Source organism: Bos taurus, chromosome 16 (assembly GCF_002263795.3).
Source record: "Bos taurus isolate L1 Dominette 01449 registration number 42190680 breed Hereford chromosome 16, ARS-UCD2.0, whole genome shotgun sequence".
Taxonomy (NCBI): Eukaryota; Metazoa; Chordata; class Mammalia; order Artiodactyla; family Bovidae; genus Bos; species Bos taurus.
In genome coordinates, this window is record NC_037343.1 from 51,630,321 (window position 1) to 51,651,286 (window position 20,966).

A 20,966-nucleotide genomic window follows, 5' to 3' on the forward strand; every position below is an offset into this window, starting at 1 on the left:
CCACTCAGGAGCCAGTCACACGGCTGTCCAGAGCAGGTCCCCAAGTCCTCTTCCATCTCAGCCCCGCCTTATCCTGGGTGGTTCAGTGCAAGCCCCTCCCTCTGGCCCTGCAGATTCGTCCAGTCCAGCCAGTTGGCCAATCATATCCGCCACCATGATAATATCCGCCCCCACAAATGTAGCGTGTGTAGCAAGGCCTTCGTGAATGTGGGGGATCTGTCTAAGCACATCATTATCCACACTGGTGAGTGTGTGCCCACTTCTGTCCCAGGCCCTGACCCCGGGCCGGGTGGTGCGGGGGGGAGGGGTGGGAGACGCCCTGGACCCCAGCCTTGGGAGCTGACACTTGCTGCAGGCTGCCTCCAAAGCAGTTTAACTCCCAGGAGGGCCCCATTTTCTCAGACCTTCTAGAAGGGCCACCTGTGCTTCAAGTGGCCACCCCAGAGCATTTCCTGCTGGAAAGACAGGGCTGCAGGGGAAGCTGGAGGCCACTGAGGTCCTCCCCCCCTGCACCCTCCCCCCAATGGCAGGAGAGAACCTTGCCTCCCCCCCCAGGAGAGAAGCCCTACCTGTGTGACAAGTGTGGTCGCGGCTTCAACCGGGTGGACAACCTTCGCTCCCACGTGAAGACTGTGCACCAGGGCAAGGCCGGCATCAAAATCCTGGAGCCAGAGGAGGGCGGTGAGGTCAGTGTGGTCACTGTCGATGACATGGTCACGCTGGCCACCGAGGCACTGGCAGCAACGGCTGTCACGCAGCTCACAGGTGCGGACATCACTTAGCTCCCAGGGCAGCAGGGGGTGGTCACAGAAGGGCTGCCTCTGGGGCGTCCGCAGAGGAGCAAGTGACCGGTCTCAGGCCTTGCTGATTCCGCCCACAGTGGTGCCAGTAGGGGCCGCGGTGACTGCCGATGAGACTGAAGTCCTTAAAGCCGAGATCAGCAAAGCTGTGAAGCAAGTGCAGGAAGAAGGTAAGAGGGGAGCAGAGCTGCCTTCAGGGAAGGTGGTGGGCCTGAGGGTCCTTCCTGTTGTGACCGCACCCCTACCTCCCACAGATCCCAACACCCACATCCTCTATGCTTGTGATTCCTGCGGGGATAAGTTCCTGGACGCCAACAGCCTGGCCCAGCACGTGCGGATCCACACGGCCCAGGCACTGGTCATGTTCCAGACAGATGCGGACTTCTACCAGCAGTATGGGCCGGGCAGCACGTGGCCGGCCGGGCAGGTGCTGCAGGCTGGGGAGCTGGTTTTCCGCCCTCGGGACGGGGCTGATGGGCAGCCTGCCCTGGCAGAGACACCCCCCACAGCCCCTGAATGTCCACCACCTGCTGAGTGAGCAGGCACCCCTCCTCCTATTTAAGGATAGATGGCACCCTAGAACTGAGAAGGGTGACCCCATTCCCTAGAGAGAATAAATTTGATTATTTTCTAATGCTGCCTGTAGCTCCCTGTGGGTGTGGGGCGGGGAGCTGGCAGCTCTAGCTGATACTACAGAAGGGCTTCTCCACTCAGCCACCAGCCAGCGGAGCCTGTTTCTTGGGAAGGCCAGGCTGTCCCTTTGCAGGGAGCCCCAAGACCTGTCTAGAAGGAGGCTGACTCCTTCGTCTGAGTTGGGGTGTGGGCAGCACACCAGAGAAACTGCGGCTCCACGAGCCCCATCCCCTCATCTGGTCTCCTCTTTGGAGGCCACTCACTTGCTCAACCTGAGGATTGGACCTTCCCTCTCTGCCGTGAACACGGCTGTGACCCTGCTCCCCTCTGCTCAGGTGTTGGGAGCTGGGCCCAAAGGGCTTGGCCACACTGCTTACCAGGATCCAGGGCACCCATGCAGGGCCCAGCTTGAGGGCTCATTCAGCCAAAGCAGCAAGGTAGGCAGAGTACCAAACCAAGCAGGCCACAGGCCAGGTTCTTTTGGGCTTAAGGAAGCCAGAGCACACCACACTTGCTTCATGGTAACTCTGGCTGCAAGATCAAGGCCAGGCCAGCGTCATCTTCTGGGAACATTTACTTGCCCTCAGTCAGTGGATCTCTTAAGGTGAGGGGCTGGAGGGACAGGAGTGAGCGGCCAGGAGCTCTGGTGGGGAGGTGGGCTGTGCAGCAGCGGGGGTGGAGAAGCAGGGGCTCCTGAGACGCCGTCTCTGCTGCCTTTCCATATGGCTCGTCCCCAACAGCTGTAACTCCTCACTCAGAGATGGCCCCATCCAGCACTGGAGTCCGGGGATACTGCAAGTGAGACCAGTCTTTGTGTTCAGTCCCTCCTGCCCAACTGCTCATCTTGTGGTGGGTCCAGCTGTTCGGAGGCAGCTGCTGCAGGGTCAACCTGCACCTTATCCAGAGGAGGAAGGGACAAGACCCCAAAGCTTAATATGTGTCTGAGTTTGGGCAGTGGCTCTATTCTTTTACCAAATTTGAAGTGCCTTCAACATTACCCAGAAACCAGTTGGGACCTTGAAGTGTCACATTACCACCACAGCAGTGAAAAGGTGGTTCAAGTCGTCGTCTGTGATGAAAGTTTTTTTTGTACAAGATAAAATGATCCTTGGGCAGGACTAGTGGCAGGAAGGAGATGGGTTCCATATACAGACTTAGGGGGCTGAAAGCAAACTTGGGGTGTGAGGGCTTACTGTTCCTAGAGGCCAAGGACCCCTGGTCCTCCCATCCAAGTCAAAGTCACATCCACACTTGACATGTTTTGTATTTTTTAATAAAGTTTGTAATCCAATGGACACACAAAACAAAACTGCGCTGAGAAAAACAGTTTCATAAATTAATAAGTGTTAGGAAGTTGAGGGAGAGGTCAAGGTCACAGGAAGAAGGGAAGCCAGTCTTTTTGTGTGTGTGACACTTCCAAATTGTGGGGTCAGGGCCCGTGCTATAACGAAGCGCACTTATACAAATGAGTGACAATACAAAGTCTGAGTATGAAAATAAGATTTTCTCTGAAAACACATTTTTGGCACAGATTAAAAAAAATGTATGTCAGGGAATTTGATTTTTAAGTCAGTATTATATATATTTATATATATTATATATTTATATATACACACATCCCAAGTTCTGCATATTCCACTAGGAGAGAGAATCCTTCCGTTTGCTCTTTTTGATTGTAAACTGTACATCCTGGGTGCATCAAAGATGGTGGTGGCAGAATTAAGAGGTGACATCCAAATGAGCAAGGGGAAGGAGGAGTGGGGACCAAACAATGAAATGTTCCTCGACCCCAAGGTTTCAGCAGATGTTTGAAGTCCTGCGTGAGTGCGATGTGTGTTCACGTACACCAAGACATCCAGAGTGTCACAGCCTGTCTTCACTGTGCAAAAGTCCAAGTCACTAATTTAGTGCAAAGGCAGTTCTGTTTTGTTTCTTAAAAACAAAAACAACAAAAAAAATCCCACTGCCCTGTTCCTTTTCTCCAAAAAGAGGAGAGAGAAACCCAGCCTCAAGGTGTCTGCAAGTCCATCGGTTGGTGGTCTGTCCTTGGGCTAAACGTCATGTAAACATACAAGTAGCAGCACCACTGCCCAGAGGGATCTGTCCGACTGAGCCGAGCGGGCGGGCAGGAGGGTGAGGCTGGCCGTCTGGCAGTGGAGTCTGTCCCCTTCGGCAGCTTCTTCCTCCACTTGGCTGGGTTGTCCTGTGTGTTATTTTTTGCTGCAGAGCCTCAGGAAGATGCACTGAGTGGTGACCATTCAGTGGCTCACACAGAGGCAATGACAATCATGAGGTGAGGAGAAATGTTGGAGATGCTGGCCAGGAGGTCAGGGGCCAGCCGGGACAGGTGACTCTCAGAGAACTCGCAGGGCGGGAAGATCTGCAGCACGTAGGCAGGCTGGAGTGGGGACGAGAGAGAGAACTGGGACCCCCGGCTTCACATCACCCACCCACTACCTCTCCTCCCTCAAACTCCCAACTGGGGGGCCCTGAAGGCCCAACACACAGAGCCAGGCTGAGTCAAGTTTCCAACCAGCTAAGGTCTCTTGAGACTTTCAGAAGAAAACTAGGTATCAGAAAACAAGCGAACTGACTGCCTCCCTGGGACCCTCTTTTCAATCATTACGCTAAAGAAAAACCTCTGCTGTCTCAGCTGCCCACTGTCTGTCTCCCAGATGGCCAAACAGTCCTGCCCATACATGCCCATCCCCAGCTGGTCTCTATCCAGAATGCCCCTTTGTCCAACTCCTCTGGAAACTGTCCTGGACTCCTCTAGTTGGCACTGGCAGGTTAGTCAAACTACTCAACCAACACTACCCACAACCCCCACCCCCACAGGCGTGCGCATGCCAAGGCAGGATGCTGGGCTGACCTGATTGGAGCCGGGGTTGGGAACATTAATGATCCCTGCCGCCTGCTTGGCCTGCAGATATGTGATGAAGGCAGCCTTCAGCGACTCTGTTTGGCTCACGACGTCCTCTTGGTCTCGGCCACAGGGCAGAGCCAGCAGCAGACAGTAATCTGTCTCCACCTGGGGGAGAGGGAGCTGTCAGTGATCAGAGGTCACCTCACAAAAGAAGGTCAGAGGCCAAAAAGACGACTATCCAACCCAGGGGATTTGGCTCCTAAATCCACAAAAAACCCTACTACTGAGATGACCTTGAGGTCCATCCATATACTTGTTGAATAAAAAGAGCCTCATCTCTGGGTCTAGAGGAACTTTACACCCCTAGTGGAGATAGAACACGCCCTTCATCATCTACCCCAAGAATCCCACTGCTGCACCCCAAAACAAGCCAGGGAGACAGTGGGGGCCACCTGTGGCCTCCCTTATTGGTGGGACAGTGGCTCACCTGGCCCTGAGCCTTACCGTCATCCTTCGGGCAACCCCTTCCAGCTGTGAGGCCTCCAGCCGCATCCTCTGGGCAATCCGCAGCGGGGGCCCTCCTTCAGAGAGGGGCAGGGACCGATGGGCCAGGACATTGTTGCCAGAGACGAAGTGGAGCTGCACAGCAGCTGTGTCGTTCTTGAGAGCCAGGAGGCCCTGCCACACGATGGGGTACTTCTGCTCGCAGGGAAACAAAGAACAGTGAGCTCACGGCTGGAGAATGAGGCCATGCTGGTCATGGCCCTGAGGAGAAGGTGCTGATCTAAGTGGGGATCTCAGGACAGTGAACACAATGTAAAGCTTGGAGGGTGGTAGGAGAGGCCCTGTCCAGGCTTACCTTCAGAAGCTGCACCATATCCACAGGCCTCTGGGAAGTCAAGTGTGGAGAGGAATCTTGTTTGGGGGTGAGTGGGGCTTCAGTATGGGGCAGAGCCAGTCCTGGAGGGGTGCTGGGGCCTGAGGAGGTGGGGACAAACAGTGGCTGCTTTGGGGCAGCCTGAGCAGGAAGAGGAGTCGGGAGGTCAGGCTTCAAGGAGACACACACAGGGGAGGGATAGGAGGTCTGGCTCGTCTCTGCCTGTGCCCTCTGGACCTGGGTGTGAGGCTCAGCTGGCCTGTTGGCAGAGACGTTAGGAAGGCGCGGCTGCTCGACTCCTGTCTGGGTGCCCTTGGCTTCCTGGGACACCGGAGGCATCTTGCTGCTTGGAGGCTGGCTGAGCTGGGAGGGCTGTGCAGGCTGGGCCGGCTGTGCAGATTGCACAGGCTGAAGGGGCTGTGTGGGCTGAGCAGGCTGTAAGGGCTCGCCTTCAGGGGGCCCCTGAAGTTGGGTGGGAAGAAAAAGGAGAGTCGGTCTGTTTTGTACAAAGATCATCCTGCCCCCAACCAAGCAGCCAAAAGCCCTGGATGGGTCACCTGCACGGCAGCTCCTGGCAGCCAGGCCCCTGGAAAAAGCTTTAACCAGATGGCCCCGCTCTCAGGCATTCAGGATTGAGGGTTCTGGTAAGAGGTCACCTTTTCCCTACCTTGTCACCCCCTCGGGTCAGGGCCACCACACCACCCGCTCCCACTGTGAGCTCCCTCATGTCCCCAGGCTCTGCTGTAATCTGATCCCTTTATTCTGAAGTTGAGGAAGCTCCTCTTGAAATCCACAAAAAGGATGATGTATTTCAGGGACCTCACTGGTACCTGCCACCCGCCAACCCCTCAACTCTCTGGACCAGAAGACAGACTGGGCGTGCTCACCTGGGTGGGAACCTTGGTCCGGGAAGGCAGGCCGATGGAGGCCGTGGCAGGGAACTGCGTGTGTGTGAGCTGGGCCGGGCCATGGTAGCTGCGGACATCTCCGTACCGGTACTCCTGGAAGAGCTCCCCGCTCGAGTGCACGATCTGCACACCGTGGGTCACCACCACTGGTGGAGTCAGAGGCAGCCCCTGGAGCTGGCTGCCAGGGGTGACTGTGACGATGCGGGCCTCCCCGTGAGGGGCAGGGGCAGGGGCAGCTTTGGCATCTGCCGTCTTAGCGGCTTCTTTCCCTGGCTGCTGAGGGGCCTTGCTGGCTGCGGGCACCTTCCCGACCCCGTCTGCCGCCCGGGGCTGCTCGCTGACGGCAGTCACATGAGGATGCACCATGATCCTCACATCCCGAGGCACGGTGTACGGGTGCAGCCGGTACTCAGACTGCATGACCAGCACCTCTGACTGCACAGGGGCTGCGGCTCGAGCCACGGGCAGGTGGTAGTGCACCTCCTCCTCTGGAGGGTGCTGGGAGGCCAGGGTGGGCACCCCAGCTGCGGCCGGCTGGGGGGTGCCGGCACGCTGCGGGGCCCGGACCTCTATCTGCTGCGGCTGCAGGGGGGCCCGTGGAGAGTGGAGTGTCTCGGGCCGGATGCTGTAAGTGATGCTGGGCAGTGTGGGCGTGTTCATCCTCACCTCGCCCTGAGACAGGTGACTGAGGGACACAGTCTGGGTGATGCTGTGTGGTGGCATGATGACAGACTGCTCCGGGTGGATGCTGGAGATGAACTGGGGCACAGGAATGCCTGCTGCCAGCATGACCGTGGCGTTCGTGGACAGTGCAGCGGATGTGGTGCTGCTGGGGTGGCATGCCCGTGGGAACGGGCTTGGAGCGGGCCCACTGGGTCGAGGGGAATGCGCATCTGGCTTGCTGGCTGCCAGATGGGACACCGTTCGATCTGTTGGGGTGCTGGGCCCCGACGTGACGTGGTTCACTTCTGCTGACAGTTTGCTGGGCAGAGCCGGAGGGTGGTGGGGAGTAAGAGTGGAGCCCAGGTTCGCCGGCTGAAGGACCTTGGTCTCTATTTTGAGGGTGACGGGGTCAGCAAGCTTTTTGTTAGTGGTGACTATGCTTGGGGTGAGGACTAGCTGGTTGTGAACCAGCACCGGAGGTGTGTTTATGCCCTGGGTGAGGACCTTCACCGTGCCACCCTGGGTGACGGGTGTGGACACAGACAAGTGAATGGGCTCGGGCTTCTCCAAGGATGGACGGTCGGCCTTCACCGACGAAATCACAGGAGATGCGTTGTATGTCTGTGCAGTCAGTACCAGGGTAGAATGGGTGGCCACGTTTGCATAGCCTGAAGGAGTCTGAGGGCCTTTGGCTGGAGGCTGAGACGATGTGACAGAATCAGGTTTGACCTGAGACTTGGACACCGACTGTTGAAATTCAATGTCCATCGCACTTGCTGGGGGGATCTGGCTAATCTTGGCGCTGATCCGCTGGGGCCCTTCAGTCTTCTGCCCCGAATAGCTCAGGAGCACAACCCCTTCGGAAGTGTTCACGCGCAGCCCAGCACCGGAGCCCGTGTCTGCTGGGCGATCATCAATCACAGACATAGACCCCGGGTGGAACCGACTGTTGTCACTGCTGCTGGATCTCTGTTTGCACTTTGCTGACGGTGCAATCACTGCACCTGCCACCGTCACGGCACCCGTTGTTGTGGCTGTCACACCCCCAGAGGCAGCGGTCACTGCACCCGCCGTGACCGTCACTGCACCCGCGGCGGCGTTCACTGTGCCCGGAGAGGCGTTCACTGTGCCCGTGGCGGCGTTCACCACACTGGTGGCGGCGTTCACTGGAGTGGTGAGAACGTTCACGGGCCCCGTCAGGACGTTGACTGGTCCCTTCAGGACGTTCACGGGGCCAGCGGGAGTGTTCACCAAGCCTTTCAGTGTGGCCACTGAGCCCTTCACAGGGCCTTTCAGGGCATTCACAGGGCCAGCCAGTGCATTCACGGGGACCAAGGAGACATTCACCAGGCCAGTCAGGGCGCTCACCAGGCCCGTCAGGGTCTGAGGAGCAGGTTTCGCCAGAGTTATCTTCTGCGAATTCTCCAAATCAATGCTGACAGGCATCCGGCTAATGACAGAAGTAATTTTGGGAGCAATGACTGGAGTCACCTTTTCTTTGTCAGCAGCTACTGGAACCTCTGAGGCCTGTGTGTCCGAGGTGTTAGTTACTGGAGTTGCTGTTTTTTCTTCTAAAACAGGTTTTTTAGATTCAGCTGGAGGGGGCAGTGCCTCATGCAGGCAAGGAGCAGCGCTGACAGGCTCTGCAATGGCAGCTGTGACACTCGTGGAAGTGACACCCGTAGCAGATACATATTTGGGGTCCATGAGGATCTTCCTCAGTGTACTGGAGCTAGTGTCAATGTCAGAGGCCTTGGTGTCTGGGGGCAGAGCCGGAGATGGGGTGGACTGCGCCTGTGGCTCCTCCTGTCTCGTGATCCACTCTGTCACCTTCGCAGGGGGACTCTGGTGTGGGATCCCCCCAGCAACGACAGGGAGTGGGAGCTTTGCTATCGTTACGGAGGGAATTGGGGGGGTGGGCATGCTTGAGTCACTGGGCGGGGTCACTGGGTCACTTTCAATGATGGAGTGCACCTTGAATCTGGCTTGAGGCTCATCATGCACAGGGGCAGGCTGCGAGAGAGGAGTGGGGTCTGGGAGCGCAGGTGCTTTGGTCGGAGTCTCTTCGTCCATGCTGCTTTCTTGGGGCAGATCCTCTCGGGATGGAGTCTTGCTTGGGTCAGAAGCACATGACTCGGGAAGCAGTGGACTGGGGCTTGTCATTCTGCTTTTCTTCCTGTGGAGCTTCTGGGGGTTGTACCGTCGTCCCATCACTTGAAGCAGGGCTCTTGCTTTGAACCTGGTCAGGTTCAGGGACATGGGTCTCTGTAGTGCCCCCTATTTTCTTGTTTGTATTTCGTTTGCGGCGTGATCGAGTAGTCTTCTGGCGCCCTTTATCTTTCCGAACCAGAGTCACTTCTTCTTTTGACCCCTTGGCTCCCGGCACTGGGTGGGAGGTTTCGCTGCTGTCTCCTCGGGCTTCCTTCTTGTCTGCTGGGCCTGCTGAGGGGTCAGGTGCACTGCCTGGTGGCCTAGAAGATTCAGCAGCAGCCTCTGTCTCCAAGATGCCAGACACAGCCTCATTGGTCTCAGGCTCCATGCCTTCCTCAGGAGGTGGCGGATCTGTCTGAGATTCTGCAGGGTAAGGTGGCGGTGCGGGGAAGTTTTCTGGCTCCCCAGAAATGTCATTGATGATGGACCCGATGGCCGCGGCCAGCTCTGTTTCACTGGCTTGGTGTGCGGGCTTGTCCCTGTCCTCTGTAGAGAGGCCCTCTGTGGCATCAGGAGCTGCCGCCTTGAAAGCTGCGGGTGTGGAGGTTTCCGTGAGCTTCTCGATGTTCTCCACGGCCTGCTCCAGCTCCATCTGCCGGGCTAACTGATTTGCTTCTGGGGACTGCTTGGAGGCAGACACATCCTCCTTCTCTGGTTCCTTGTCCGGTTCAGCGGGCTCACTGTTCAACTGTGATGATACACTCCCCTCCTTCTGGGGACTCTTGCTCTTCTCGGGGGAAACAGCCACGACCCCAGCCTCCTCCTCCACCGGCAGTTCTGAAGGGCCTGCAGCCACACTGGGACTTATGGTGGCTTCCGCATTTTTCACGTTTGCAGATTTGTCCACTGCTGACCTAGAGTTTCGAGATCGTCCTCTCTTTGACTTGGAGTTTTTCTCAGGGGCTGCTTTCTTCTCCACTACTTCAACTGGGGGGGTTTCGGGTGGATTTCTGTCCGTGCTAATTTCTTTCTTGTCATGTTTTTGTTCACTCGCTGCTGCTTCTTTATCAGCCTTGGATTTTGTATTATTTTCCCTCACGTTCACTTGAGGACTCCCCTCAGTGGTCGCCTCAGGACGTTCAGGGTCAACTTTGGGTTCGTTTCTCCCCCTCTTCCCTTGCTGACCACCAGCAGCTACTTTCTGGGACCGTGGGGATCTCCAGCCCTCAGCTGGTTTGACCGTCTCAGCTTCTTTGGCCTCAGTCTCGTCATCTTCATCGGCCCGACGGCGAGTCTTTGGAGGCCTCCCCCTCCGAGGGGTCGTGGGAACCGCCGCAGCCTCCTGCAGCTCCCGCTCCAGTCTCTTCCTGGTCACTCGGGGCTGCTCCACGGGCTCCTTGACTGGAGAGCGGTTGTCATGGTCGCCCATGGTTGCGTAAACACTCCTCACATTCCGGCGCCTGGTTCGGCCAAGTGGCAAGCTTGGCTCGGGGTGTTCAGGGTCCGTGGCTGAGTTTTTAGAAGCAGTCCTTGTAATCTTCTCTGCCTCCATCTTCAGTTCTAAAAGCTTCTGTGCTTCTCCCCGGGGAGAATTGGATCGCTTGAGCTTTTCCCGGTCTATCCTCTCACTCTTCCTGGTGACGGGCTTTTCCACACTTGCTGCAGCTGCCTGAATGGGGGTCTTGGAACGTTTACTTTTGTTTGGCTTTTTATCTTTTGCAGCAACTGGAGGATCAACCTCTACAACTTCAGTAGCTGGAGGTGGAACCTCAGGAACATCCTCCGTTTTTTGACTTGTGTTAGGTTCAACGTTAGCAGCCAAGTCTGGCTTTTCCACCTGAGGCTCATCGGCTTCTTCAGGCTTCTGAGTTGGTTTTGGAAGTGTCTGGGTGCTGTTAGGCTCAGGATCTACACTGATCTCTACCTGGGAAAACGAGGCCCCAGGAGTTGGAGGCTTGGCATCCAGATAAGGCAGCTGATCGACTGATGAGCCTCTTTCAACAGTGGAAGGAGGCTCGGCAGTGTCTTTCCTGGTGTCCACTCCTGGGGGCAAGTCTCCTTGCTCAGGCTGCTCCACAGTGACAGGAGCCAGATCTGTACTTGTGGATTTTGCCTCTTCCGGGACAGAGGCTGGCTCAATGGTCTTTTCTTCTGGCACCGGAGGCCCCTCTCCAGTCTTTTCACCAGCTGTCTTCTCCAGCGATGCTGCTGCTGACTCCGGAGCTATAGCAGTGACACTAGGGGGCCCAACTGAAGATGGAGTTTTCAGTTCCGGCTCTTTATTCTCAGAAGCAGATTCTGGGGTCTTGGGATGATCCTCTGTATCTTCCTGTTTCTCAACCTCTTTGGGTTTCTGGTCTTTTTCTTTTTCTTTCTGTTGCATTCGTGTGAGTTCCATGAATTTGCTATGGAAAAGAACTACTGGCTCTTGAATCAAGTCAGTTGTGTTATTCAGTCCATCAGAGGTCTGCCTCCCATACAACCTGCCGGAAATGAAGTCAGATTCTTCATCTTTCCTCTCTAGATGCTGCAGTCGCTTGGAATCTTGTTCAAAGATTGAGCTGTGTAAAAAACGAGAAGCAAATAATTCTTGCCTTTCCTGTTCCTCTTCTTTATGGTCATCTTTCTTATCATCCATTTTTCCCTCTGAATCAGTCCGGATTTTCTTCTTTTTCATGTACCAGGATGGAATAGGTCTCGGAGCAGAGTCTACCTTTTCTTTATCTTTGTTGTTTCGAAAATTAGCAAATCGGGAGTCCCAGTCAAGAAAAGACCAATTTTCTTCTCGAGAGGAAGAAAGGGATTTGGCTCTTTCAAGCAAAGCCTTAGTGTCCGGTGTGATTGTCTTATCCAATGCAAAGGAATAAAATTTGTTCCTTTCTAAAGAACTGGAGAGTCTTTCATCTCTCTCACGTAGTTTGTCTTCTCTGTCCCTCAATAAAAAAGACAACCGAGAACTTTCAAATAATGCAGAGGCTCTAGGTGAGTGAGATTTGTGTTCACCATCATCATCAGAATCAGAAGGCACCTCACCAGGTTCCAAGTCACGGACAGACCTCTTTCGAAGGCTGTCTCTCTTAATTATGCTGTTGGGGAAACTCACATCAAATCTGCTGGCATCGTGTTTCATTTGAGAATCCCACCGATTTAGTTCATCTTCAGGATTCAAAACAGATAGTTTGATTTTAGCCATGTCTGCCATCTGTTCTCTCCTGCTTGAATCATAAGGATTAAATTTTAAGGACTCTTCTCTGACTGTTATATGAGAATAGGGGAGACCTTTGTCATCTAATTTAGGAGACCCTCTTATGGACATTACCCTAGGAGAACCAATAGGGTCATCATCATCATGGAAGGAACCAAGCCGAACACTGGGAGAACCACCAGTCCTTTCAGAATCTTCACTGATCTGGCGTGAACTTCTGTAGTTCCTTTCTCTCTTGGTGCAGATGTCAAAATCAACATGGTCCATTCTTTTCTTTTTGCTGGGAGGAGAGTCATCGGTGACATCCTGAGGGGGTTTGCCTACCTCGTGAACAAGGCTACGTCTTTCGTATTCATCCACATCTTTTTTAGGACTGCCGAATTTCTCAGACTTGGCTATTTCCATCTCCATCTGCTGTTTTCTACGACTCTGCTCCATTTGTTTTCGGTAACTCTGTGTGTGATCAATATCAATGCCAATTTTTTCTTCAGTATTTACTGAATGTGGTTTCTCTTGGCCCGATTTACATTCAAGTGGTTCATCACGAAGACTGCAATAGTTTTTCCTATTATCTTCTCTCTCTGGTCCTTGATCATCTAATAGCTCCAGCTGTTTGAGTTGTGGTTTTGAGGCAGTGGGTTTTTTTGACTGGATTTCTTGATTTTCCACAGATTCACCTACTGGTTCTCTCAGCCTTGCTTGCAGATCTGAGTTGGGCCTTGAGCCAGTCCCAACAGAAATACTGGTAAGCTCCTGACAGTCTTTGGGGCTGGGAACAACATTAAGTCTGTCCAGTTTAAGTTTTTTAGATTCTCTTTTAAGAATTTCTTTCCTCACAGGCTTTTTTTCAGACTCTCCTTCCCTCAGCAGAATGACATCTCTAGATGACATGTCAGGCTGTTTCTTTAAAAGCACCCGAGCATCTTCCATCTCTGGACTACTTTTCTTGAGGTCTGATTTCTGCCTTTCTACTTTCAAATTGGAATCTGCAAAACGCCTTTTCCTTGCCTCCAGCTTCTCCAGGTCCCCAGCACTCACCCCGTCAGCACTCTGCTCTGGTTTTAAGTGCTTCCTGGGTTTAGGCCGGCCTTCCTTATCTACCACTTCTATGTGGCTTGAAAGCCCCCTTTCCTTTGGCACTTTCATCCTAACAGATTCCAGTTTAGACAATTCAGATTTTGCAGGCTCTGTCTGAGAGGTCTGAAGTTTCTGATCTAAGGCAGAAGACTTGACAGCGTCATTATCAAGCTTGGTTTTCAGCTTTTCCAAAGGGGCGTGGTCAATAACCTTCCCCTCTTTTTCTTTCACTCGAGTCAAAACCACACAGGGCATGAGTTCTAAGCGGTTTTTGGCCAATCCTTCTTTGTCAGCTTTCTCTCTGCTCAGTTTATTAGAACTCCTCAACTTTTCGGGGCTTTGCTCTCTCTCATTTTCTTGGTCTGTTTCCGAAGACTGAGAACTTGGGGAATGAACTTTTCCTTTTCGTTTCTGCTTGTCAGTTTTGTCCTTCTCCACCTTTTCCTTCCTTATTAAACGTCTCTCTCTTTCCACTCTCTCAGGATCGAAAGCTCGTTCTTTATCTGTCTTCTCATTTTTTGTATAGCGTTCCAAACGAGGTTTGTCAAGTTTATCGTATCTTGGAGGGGAAAGTGAGCTGCAGCTTCCACTCCGGTCTGAGGAGCGGCTGTAAACCCTCCTCTCGGAATCACTCGGCAGTCTCTCGGACTGTGAGGGAGATGTTCCAGGGCTCTGAGGGCGTCGCAAGTGCACTGGACTCTGACTGCGTTCAATTGGTCTCCTCTCGTGGTCTCTGTCCCGGTCAGATTCAAATCTTTCACGTTCTCTTTCTCGTTCCCTTTGTCTGTAACTGTATTCCCGAATATCTTGTTCATAAAGATCATTTCTATAATCCCTATATTCCCGGGGATCATCATAATATCGTGATTCATAGTAGTCTCCTTGATAAGTTTCCCATTCTGAATAAAATTCTCTCCCTCGAGCTGGATAGTCCCGTCTGGAATCCTCAGGATATGTGCCTGGAGTACGGACATTCTCATAATATGTACGATCTTGGCTATAGTCATAAGATCCCCTTCGTTCTTCTCTGCCAAAGACAAAAAAGAATGTATTGGTTTTTTGTTTTCTCGTCACTGACACATTAATCCTACATGTGCAGTTAGAGTCCTGCTTCTAAAAATCTTTGCCATTATTTAATCATTAGAACTGGGGCTTCCTTCCTGGCTCAGTGGTAAAGAATCCACCTGCCAATGCAAGAGACATGGGTTCGATCCCTCATCCAAGATAAGGAAGGAGAAGGCAATGGCAACCCACTCCAGTATTCTTGCCTGGCAAATTCCACAGACAGAGGAGCCTGACAGGCTATAACCCATGGGGTCACAAAGACACAACTCAGCAACTAAACAATGACCAAATCATTAGAATTTCACCATCCAATACCACAGCTACAAACCACAGATGGCTACTAAGAGCTTAAAATCTGGCTAGACTAAATTGAGGTGTGTATAAAATACAGACTAGATCTGGTAGATTTAGTCTTTTTTTTTTTTTTAAAGAAGACATATACTTCGGTAATTTATTCAGATTGAATACATGTTGAAATAGTATCTCAGATAGACTAGGTACACTTGCCTGGAAAATCCCATGGACGGAGGAGCCTGGTAGGCTGCAGTCCATGGGGTTGCTAAGAGTCAGACACGACTGAGCGGCTTCACTTTCCCTTTTCACTTTCATGCATTGGAGAAGGAAATGGCAACCCACTCCAGTGTTCTTGCCTGGAGAATCCCAGGGACGGGGGAGCCTGGTGGGCTGCCGTCTATGGGGTCGCGCAGAGTCGGACACGACTGAAGCGACTTAGCAGCAGCAGCAGCAGGTTAAATAAATTAATTACTTCTCTGCCAAGAGATAGTCTTACCACAACTTGGGAAACAAATGTATTGTTTGAAAAGACAGATTAACAATTTAACTAAAATCTTTCTACCTCTGCAACCTCTACCTCAATTCACAGTTTAAAAAAACACACTGGGGGCAAGTCTCCCTGGGCTCAGTCTTTACACTTATAAAATGATAATGTTATTTAAGAATAAGTTAAACAAGAAGGTTAAATAAGATGAAACTTTGTAAAAACTTTCCTAACATAATACAGGGCACATACTTGGCCTTCAGTAATTGTTACTTTTCCCCAACCTGCCAACTAACAAATTATGTATTACAAGCTGTGTGAGATAATTCCTTAATTGTAAAAGAATTCCTTAATTGTTAAAGTGACATGACCCAGGGCATTCAAAATAGGATTGAATTTGCATGCAAGAATGTGTATGGTGTATAAAATGGAAATTTACCTGTAACAGAGGCCAATTCCTTTACTCTTGGTTCATGTCCTATTTTTGTTCTTTCAAACAAGTATGGCTTACTCAGTCTACATAGTACTACTAACGGCAGCTCAATGAAACATAATGAACCCTGAACCTAAGCTTCTAAAAGCATGAGCTTTTGTCTTCCTGGCTCATGGCAGGTACTCAAATTTGTTCAAAGAATGGACCTTAGAAAAGTATGTCAAAGTTGCTACTGGGCAATGTTCTAACCTGTTTTCAACAGCAAATGAAGCATCTAGACTTGAGCATTCAACACTGGAAGCATCACCAGCACCTTATCATATGCATTTACACTGAACTTTATCATTTCAAAGAGAATCATTTATGACACACCTATGATATTTCATTTAATAGGATGACCAATTCAAGACGATCCTTCTATAGTTCCATAGGAATCAGATTTTTTGCCTCAACATTGGCCAGCCGTTTTGTAAAATTAGGCTGACTTAACTCCTTATCACCATAAACACAAACTCCACGGAAGCACCACTTGCACATGTAAAGGAGGACACACTGTAAGCTTCCTGTTTTCCTTTGATCACATCATGGCTTACAAGATCTTAGTTTCCCGACCAGGGATTGACTTCTCAAGCCCCTGGCAATGAAAGTGCAGAGTCCTCACCACTGGACCACCAGGGAATTCCCTAAGCTTTCTAATATAAAGTGGTTAAGACACCAAGAATGGCTGTAGTTTACTGCCTGCATTAAAAGTAGGTTTAAAAATGGCTTCCAGGTATTTTCTAAAATAAGCAAACTAAAACTACGTCCAAAATGTGAAAGAAAAAAGTTACAGAAGTCAAAGGTATATACATAAACATTAGTGCTACACTGTTCAGTTTAATAAATGATGATTTTGTACACATTTTGCTGGACTCTACCAAAAGAAATGAGTGTTCTTGCCACCAAGGAACTCTAGCAAGAGACAATAAAACTGCACACTAGTACTATGTACAAAAGGCTCTGGCAGGACCCCGAGGGACTTTGAAAGGCCAGGTTTTCAGAGAATGCTGTTCCCATGACTACAAAGTATCCAAACTACTCTAAGTAGGTGAGAAATTCATCTAAAGCATAATGTGACCCCATAAATTTGTGCTGAGAATTACTTTGGCAACCTGTAAGACTCAATGCACTAGCAGGTAAACTAAATGCACTGGGTTTATTTCTAGCCCATCATTTAGGAGCCTGTGACCTTATCAGCAAAGTCATCTGATTGTCAGTTCCTACCATAAGTAACACATGAAAAGAGTCACAGCCCTATTTCCCTGACACTGTATTTAAGGGAATAAAAGAAATACTTTTAAACTGCAGAGCCCTATGAAAATGAGTCATCACTTGCTTTTGTGAGCTGAACTGTCATTAGGGGGTAAAGCACTTTTTTCCCCTCTACTTATTCATCAACTATTGAGTGGCATGACTTCCACTCTATGGAAAAGGCAAAGATTCTTAAGTTCTACTGAAAGGAATGCATTCCAGAAACACTACCATCTGAAACCAAATGAGGCAAAACTGGGTCACAGTAAAGTCCTACACCCTCATGCTTCCTACTTTATCTCTAAACATTCAACAGGGATAAATAACCAAGGAACAAAGCCAGAGCCACATAATCAGTAAAATGAATTAATTTGAGTGGCAATATTCAAAAATTAACTCACATAACATTATCCAACCCTCACAAGACACTGTTCTCTGAAAAATATTGAACATACACACAGAAAATTTTAATGAAATTTTTATGTCTTAAGTGCCACTAGATCATCAACACATTTTCCACTCACTTATGGCTAAGAATTCCTATAAGCACTTAAAGTATTAACAATGACTTCAGATTGTGGGGGTGGGGGTGGGGAGGATGGAGAATCCTCCCTATAGAGGATGTGTAGACTATGTTCTTACATATGTTCATTCTCTCTCTCACACACACACACAGAAAAATTTGGAACGTGGATTCCAATCCACTAGTGGAAAACCACTGATACCTTAGAAGTTCACCCTTTGGGAAATTTGGCTGCAGGGGATATTTTTCATTAAAAAACCGCTCAAGTAGTTAATGACCATTACACTAAACACCATGAGGAAATGAAAAAGAATATATACCTTCTTTGATTTAAACAAAAATGAAGTGGCAAGAAGAGGCAATAAAAAGGGAATGCACCCAATAGGTTTCTGGGAGCATGATCAGGATTTGCCTCATCCTCTGTGGATCAAGATCAACTGTGGAAAATTCTGAAAGAGATGGGAATACCAGACCACCTGACCTGCCTCTTGAGAAATCTGTATGCAGGTCAGGAAGCAACAGTTAGAACTGGACATGGAACAACAGACTGGTTCCAAATGGGAAAAGGAGTATGTCGAGGCTGTATATTGTCACCCTGCTTATTTAACTTATCCTCAGAGTACATCATGAGAAACGCTGGGCTGGAAGAAGCACAAGCTGGAATCAAGATTGCTGGGAGAAATATCAATAACCTCAGATATGCAGATGACACCACCCTTATGGCAGAAAGTGAAGAGGAACTAAAAAGCCTCCTGATGAAAGTGAAAGTGGAGAGTGAAAAAGTTGGCTTAAAGCTCAACATTCAAAAAACGAAGATCATGGCATCTGGTCCCATCACTTCATGGGAAATAGATGAGGAAACAGTGTCAGACTTTATTTTTTTGGGCTCCAAAATCACTGCAGATGGTGACTGCAGCCATGAAATTAAAAGACGCTTACTCCTTGGAAGGAAAGTTATGACCAACCTAGACAGCGTATTCAAAAGCAGAGACATTACTTTGCCAACTAAGGTCCGTCTAGTCAAGGTTATGGTTTTTCCAGTGGTCATGTATGGATGTGAGAGTTGAACTGTGAAGAAGGCTGAGCGCTGAAGACTTGATGCTTTTGAACTGTGGCGTTGGAGAAGACTCTTGAGAGTCCCTTGGACTGCAAGGAGATCCAACCAGTCCATTCTGAAGGAGATAAGCCCTGGGATTTCTTTGGAAGGAATGATGCTAAAGCTAAAACTCCAGTACTTTGGCCACCTCATGTGAAGAGTTGACTCATTGGAAAAGACTCTAATGCTGGGAGGGATTGGGGGCAGGAGGAGAAGGGGACGACAGAGGACGAGATGGCTGGATGGCATCACTGACTCGATGGACGTGAGTCTGAGTGAACTCCGGGAGTTGGTGATAGACAGGGAGGCCTGGCGTGCTGCGATTCATGGGGTCGCAAGGAGTCGGACACAACTGAGCAACTGAACTGAACTGTCACAGAGACCTTTTATACTTGAACTTGAGTGTCTAAAGGCATTTCTCAAATAGTCTTTTCTCTAACACATATCTACAGGGTGGAGATCTAGTAGAAACATTCCAGGAGACTTAATCACAGAGGCAAGTTTGGACAAACAGCTTTATCATATAGATGATAGCTTCCATTTTCAAATGTGATCAGCTTTTGAAGAACCTACTGACATTGTCGAGGTGTTTTAATATATGTGGTCTAAAAAAGAATTAATCATCAGTTCTGATGCAATTTTAAGCATTAGCCTGATTTAGATGGTGACACCTTAAATAGTCGACTGTGGACTGTAATGGTTCCTACAATTCCCACAAGCAGTAGAAAAAATATCAAATACCACATAACCATGACTGAAAAAATTAACAAAGATCAGTAAGGTTTACTTTATTTTTTGCCGTGCCATGTGGCTTGTGGGATCTTAGTTCCCTGATCAGGGATTGAAACCAGGTCCATGCAGTGAAAGCAGCAAGTCCTTCCACTGGAAGGCCAGGGAATTCCCAAGGATTGTTTACTTTCTACACAGCTAAAGTTACTAATCTATACAACTTTGGCTTTCTGATTCACAAATTATTTAAGAGATCTGAATTTAAAACAAAGCTCTTGATAGTCTTTTTAAAGTTCTTTGTTATTTCAATTAATTCTATGAGCTCATACATGGTGACAACTTGGATGTTGTCATTACTAAATACACTGGGCATTTAATAGTCTATAAGTAGTCCATGTGGTCGCTAAGAGTCGGACACGACTGGGTGACTTCCCTTTCATTTTTCACTTTCATGCACTGGAGAAGGAAATGGCAGCCCACTCCAGGGTTCTTGCCTGGAGAATCCCAGGGACGGGGGAGCCTGGTGAGCTTCCATCTATGGGGTCGCACAGAGTCGGACACGACTGAAGCAACTTAGCAGCAGCAGCAGCAGCAGCAATGCATTTCAACATGTTTAATTTAAATGTGTAAGGCAAGATGATTTATATATAAAGTTATAATCTAGAAAAGAGTAACTCTTTTAATGAGTATTCTCAGGGAGAAAATGTAGATAAGGTTAACCCAACTCCCATGAGCTACATGAGAAATCCATTTTTAATGTGTTTCCATACATGGGGATAATAAAAGGGATAAGTTTGGGGGGAAGGAGAGTAGCAATAAGGGATGAAAAACAGAATTTAATCCCATCTAAATTTTATGTACTAGAAATTTTCAAATTCAAGCTATGCTGATAGGTTGAAAATACATACCTTCTTTCCAATAACATTTCATAAAAGTCTCTAATATCTTGACCAGATTTTTCCATACAGTGATAAAATGCCAGCTGACTTTCTCGATTTGCAAAATCCACCTAAAAAAAAAAAATGAATAGCAGGTGTTTAATGCGAGTTTCAGATTTCAATGATGGAAAGTGTTACCAAATTTGAAAACTCTTCTTCTGGATAAATTACAAGAAAATGTAACTTAGATCTCATTTAAGTGAAATAGTCCTCATAACTAAAACTGTATTTTTTTAACTTGAAAATTCTCAAATTCTACAGAAATCTTGATAAAGAATTATAATTTAAAGTTTCAGAACCCAATCCTGAAGAAGTGGAGAAAGCAAAATCAAAAACTGAAACATACCTATCAGGATTCTAGGCCATTGGTTAAATAATCAGACCAACTAAATCTAGTAATATCTTATGAAAAAACAGGCTTACAACCCAACATTCAAAAAACTAATAAGATCACGGCATCTGGTCCTATCACTTCATGGCAAATAGACGGGGAAAAATGGAAACAGTGACAGACGTTATTTTCTTGGGCTCCAAAATCACTGCAGATGGTGACTGCAGCCATGAAATTAAAAGATGCTTGCTTCTTGGAAGAAAAGCTATGACAAACATAGAGTATTAAAAAGCAGAGACGTCACTTTGCCGACATAGGTCCATCTAGTCAAGGCTATGGTTTTTCCAGTAGTCATGTATGGATGTGACAGTTGGACTATAAAGCTGAGAGCTGAAGAACTGATGCTTTTGAACTGTGGTGCTGGATGAGAGTAACTTGGACAGCAAGGAGATTAAACCAGTCAATCCAAAAGGAAACCAACCCTGAATATTCACTGGAAGGACTGATGCACAAGCTCCAGTTCTTTGGCTACCTGATGCAAAGAGCTGACTTGTTGTAAAGACCTTGATGCTGGGAAAGACTGAAGGCAGGAGGAGAAGGGGC

General features: G+C 49.3%; 2 protein-coding genes across 8 annotated transcripts in view; one reads left to right on the forward strand and one right to left on the reverse strand.

Annotated features, from left to right (window-relative positions):
• Window positions 1-1,434, forward strand: part of ZBTB17 (zinc finger and BTB domain containing 17) — a 28,866-nt gene extending 27,432 nt beyond the window's left edge. For all 7 annotated transcript variants that reach the window (XM_024976829.2, XM_002707739.6, XM_024976828.2 and 4 more), the window contains 4 exons: window positions 114-244; window positions 556-765; window positions 881-970; window positions 1,055-1,434. In XM_024976829.2, the coding sequence (XP_024832597.1) occupies window positions 114-244; window positions 556-765; window positions 881-970; window positions 1,055-1,338 (715 nt within the window). In that variant the 3' untranslated portion in view covers window positions 1,339-1,434. The remainder of the gene's footprint in view (window positions 1-113; window positions 245-555; window positions 766-880; window positions 971-1,054) is intronic.
• A 1,256-nt stretch (window positions 1,435-2,690) lies between these two features.
• The window catches only part of SPEN (spen family transcriptional repressor), a 92,316-nt gene continuing 74,040 nt past the window's right edge, over window positions 2,691-20,966 (reverse strand). The window contains 7 exon segments of the mRNA XM_002694139.6: window positions 2,691-3,831; window positions 4,306-4,464; window positions 4,804-4,998; window positions 5,159-5,638; window positions 6,064-8,886; window positions 8,888-14,207; window positions 20,003-20,103. Of these exon segments, the coding sequence (XP_002694185.2) occupies window positions 3,700-3,831; window positions 4,306-4,464; window positions 4,804-4,998; window positions 5,159-5,638; window positions 6,064-8,886; window positions 8,888-14,207; window positions 20,003-20,103 (9,210 nt within the window). The 3' untranslated portion in view covers window positions 2,691-3,699.